The sequence below is a fragment of the Apteryx rowi genome, unplaced genomic scaffold (genome assembly GCF_003343035.1).
Source record: "Apteryx rowi isolate R43461 unplaced genomic scaffold, aptRow1 scaffold_190, whole genome shotgun sequence".
Taxonomy (NCBI): Eukaryota; Metazoa; Chordata; class Aves; order Apterygiformes; family Apterygidae; genus Apteryx; species Apteryx rowi.
This window is the reverse complement of record NW_020448197.1, coordinates 75482-79369: the sequence shown is the minus strand read 5'-3', so window position 1 is coordinate 79369 and position 3888 is coordinate 75482. Positions and strand designations below refer to the sequence as shown.

The 3888-nt window shown below is 72.0% G+C and overlaps 1 protein-coding gene across 1 annotated transcript in view; it reads left to right on the top strand.

Annotated features, from left to right (window-relative positions):
• Positions 1-1757: 1757 nt before the first annotated feature.
• The window catches only part of SYTL1 (synaptotagmin like 1), a gene marked incomplete at its 5' end in the record, with an annotated part of 3928 nt that continues 1797 nt past the window's right edge, over positions 1758-3888 (top strand). The window contains 7 exons of the mRNA XM_026062522.1: positions 1758-2017; positions 2270-2415; positions 2505-2607; positions 2748-2787; positions 3146-3254; positions 3469-3563; positions 3761-3885. Coding sequence (XP_025918307.1) covers positions 1758-2017; positions 2270-2415; positions 2505-2607; positions 2748-2787; positions 3146-3254; positions 3469-3563; positions 3761-3885 — 878 coding nt within the window. The remainder of the gene's footprint in view (positions 2018-2269; positions 2416-2504; positions 2608-2747; positions 2788-3145; positions 3255-3468; positions 3564-3760; positions 3886-3888) is intronic.

Here is a 3888-nt window from a genome sequence, read left to right as displayed (position 1 = left end):
CACCCCTCTCCACACCGGCAGGTGTGGGGTTGGGGTGCTTGTTTACGTCCTCGCCGGGGCCCCGATGTCTCCGCGGGGGCCGGGGGACCGCAGGAGCACGTGGGCACCACCGCAGCTTTATTTGGGTGCCCGGCGTGTTCCGGGAGGGGGGACACCCCCGCGCACCCGGCCCCCGCGCGCACCGCGAGTAAACAGGATACGGAGCAGGCCCCGAGCCCGCGGCGGCCCCGAGGCAGCGGCTGGCGTCAGCGGCGGCCCCAGGGAAAACCCCCGGGCTCCGGGCGCCTCCGGGGACATGTCCTGAGCCCCCCCGCTCTGGTGGGGGCCGCTCGCAGCTAACATGGGTCCCGCTCTGCGAAAGGCTCCCGGGGAGAGGCAGGGTGCTCCGCCGCCTCCTCCCTGCCCGGCGTGCGGGTGCCCAGGGATGCCGGGGTGCCCAGGGATGCCGGGGTGCCCAGGGAGGCTGGGATGCCAGGGTGGCCCAGATGGGTGGAAGGTTGGTCCCATGGGTGATCGCTTGGTGCAGCTGACACCCAGCCCACCCGCCGGCCCCAGCGTGCTCAGACCCAGCACTGGATCCCAGTCTGGGCTGTCCCACGGCCACCTGAGACTGCCTGGGGCTGGGGACAGGGCCACCCTTGGCATGGGGACAGGRCCACCCATGAGGCAGGGACAGGGCCACCTGCATGGCAAGGCACAGGGCCACCCGCAAGGCAGGGCAGGCCACAGGTGGTTACAGCGCCGTGGGGCACGTTTGCACCCCGAGGAGGAGGATGGAGCCGGGTAGTGATTCCCTGGCAGAGGTTGGGGCTGGGCGTTGGGATGCTCCTGTCCCAGTGGGCGCACGGCTGCATGGCAGCTCTCGGTCCCACTCCAGCTGCTGAGCGGCACCGCTGGTGGCAGGACCCCGCGGTCACCCTGGTTGGCACACGGTGACTTTGTGCCCCGGGGCTTGGGGTGACCCGAGCAATCCTGCGCCGCTTCCGCTGCAATTTCCTGCCCTTGCTTTCCTGCGGCATGAGGATCTTTCCCAACGCGGGTGCAGAGCACCGGTGAGGCAACGCTGGGCAATGGGGCAAGAGCCCTGCTTCAACTGCTGCCATYTCTCCACCCCAGAGGCTATGATGAGTTGAGTAAGGTCTCAGCCTGGTCCGGCCTGGCCAGCACTGATCGCTGGGACAAAGGTGACGGGTGGCCGAGCCCGCTTTGGTGGCCCACTCCTGTGCCGCGGCACCCCAGTGACACGCRAATGCCCATGGGAAAACGGGTGCGAGTGCGGGCAGCCCCGGCCCGGCCTGCTGCCAGGGCCAGCGCTAGCAGGGCCAGGACCAGCCCTGAACAAACACCCTGTGCAAACACGGGCTCTGCGCAGGTTTCCGGCACGTCCCGCCTGGCAAGGCCCCCACCCCGCGGGAAGGGCTGGCTTTGGCGCGGGGCCGGTTCCGGGGCCCCTRCGCCAGGGCCCGCGCAGGTGCGGCAGCCTTTTCCGGAGCCGGCTGGCGGCCGTGCCGCAGCGCTGGCCACTGCTTGTCCCCCCCGGCCGGCAGKGCTCAGTGGCAGCGGGTCCCCTCTGCCACCCCTCGGTTTGCCCCCTCGGAGCCCCACTGGGGTCTGGAGCTGCTTTGGAAGTGGGAATTGCAGCAGGCGCCGCGCTGAGCCCCCACTTTGTCTCCTTGCAGAGGGTCAGGATGGCGCCCGCGTCCCACCCCGAGGCATCTCTGTGGTCCCTCTCCGGGCGGGAACGCCACTGACCTGCACCCGGGCCGTGCGCCCGGCATGCTGAGCGCTGCCCCCGCGCTGCCCCCCGCCCCAGCAGCCCCCCGCGCCTCGGCAGGCTCCTAGGACCGGCCCGAGCATCCCGGCCCGCGGGACCCCGCGGGCATCCCGCCATGGCGCTGCAGCCGGAGGTGGAGGCGCTGCTGGACCTCAGCTTCCTGACAGAGGAGGAGTGGAGCGCCATCGCCGAGGTGCTGCACAGGGACGCGCAGCTCCGCCGGCGCGAGGAGGGACGCGTCAGGTGAGGCCGGGCTGGCACCCTGCTGGGGGCGAGGGGGGGGGGACATCGGTGGTGGGGGACCCGCGGCGAACCCCATGGGAAAGGGGTGGCACCGCCGGCACCGCCGGGGCTGCCCGCTCTTCCGCACGCGCTTTGGGAAGGGCTGGCTTGCGGGGACGGGGACGGTGCCCTGGGGTCCCCCCCACCCGGGACGCCACGTGCGGGGACGCCCTGGCGCGCCGTGGCCACCACCTCTGCCCTCGCCGCCACCAGCAAGCTCCGCAAGTCGGTCTCGGACCCGGCGCGGCTCAAGAGCCTCACGGGCGACTGGTTCTGCGACGTTCGCGCCCAGCGCCACCGCCACCACCTGGGCTCCGACCTCGTCCGCGCCTCCATCCGCCGCAGGAGGCGGCCCCGGGGTAGGCGAGGGACAGGGATGGGGACGGGGATGGTGCGGGGGGCACGGCCGGGCCGCAGCCCGCTGAGCCCCCCCCGTGCCCGTGAGCAGGGGAGAAGGAGCCCGACCCTGGCCCTGGGGAGCTGGAGGCGATCGGAGAGCCCTCGGCGGAGGAAAAGGAGGATGAGGACAGCRCGGTGGAGACGGAGGAGAGGTGAGGATGGCTGGCGGGGCCCCGGCGTGTCCGGCGCCGGGCCAGGATGCCACCCCAGGGAAGGGGCCGGGCTGGCGGCATCTTTTATTTGGCCCACTGATATCGCTCTGATATTATCTGATTTTCTTGTCTTCTTGCAGCCCCTCGAAGGATGAGGCCCCGGAGGCCACACAGGCCCAGGTGGGTGCCTAGGGTGGGAGATTGTGTGTGGGGCCAGGGCTGGTACCCGACACCCCGGTGATGGGCTCGCTCTTTAGGGGAGCACCCTGGGGGTGCAGCCGGGGGCGCCTGGCTCCTGCGGTGCCGGAGTGGGGAAGGAGCCACGGCAGCAGCCCGGGAGGCTGCTGCCACCTTGCAAAAAGAGCCCGACGCTGTGGCAGGAGGCGATGGGCCACATCCTGCCATCACCCCCCCACCTCCCTTGCTGGTGACCCAGAGGGGACAGATCGCGTCCAGCTGCAGGGCTGGGGCCAAGCAGGGCGTTTGTGACCCCCTCCCCCCCCTTCATCCCATGTTTCCCACGCGTCTTGCCGAACAGCCCTGCGACGTCTGCCCCGCGGCCCCGGTGCGGGAGGTGACGCTGGTGGCGCAGCCTCCGCAGCAGGCTGACGCCCCGTCGAGGGAGCAGGACGTCCCGCTCCAGCCAGGTAACCGTGCTGGGGGGGGGGGGGGGGGGCCGCGGGGGGCGGGGCCCCCCCCCCCCGGGCCCGGGGGGGGGGGGGGCCGCTGCGGGCCGGAGCCAGCACCCTTCGGTGCTGCAGAGGGGGAGGATAGCGGGAGGGGCAGGGAAAAAGAGACCCCCCCCCCCCATATCCATGCTGTCCTGCCCAAAAACACCCCCCCGACATCACGCCCTTGCAGGCGACCGAGCGGACGGTAACCCCTTCAGCACGTCCAGCACGGAGGAAGAGGAGGAAGAACCCGACTCCGTGCCCAGCGCCCCCGACGCCGGAGAGGTAGGATGGGGGGGGCTGAAGCGGCACGGATGCCCCTCTCCGGCTGGGTCGTGCCCAAGTGCTGGGCGCTTGCTGGGAGCCGGGTGCCCTGGGGAGCCGGGTGCCCTGGGGAGCCGGGTGCCCTGGGAGCCTCCCTGGGCTTTGGGAGGGGGTTTGACCCCCCTGTGGCTCAAGGTCCCTTTGCTTTGCGGTTGCAGGTGCCGGGGACCCCGCAGCCCGGGCAGGCGTCCCCGGACCGGGCGTCCCCGCAGAACGGCCACACGCCGCCGAGCAGCCTGCTGACGGCCAGCTCCTCCGTGTCCAGCCTCAGCTCCTCCACGGTACG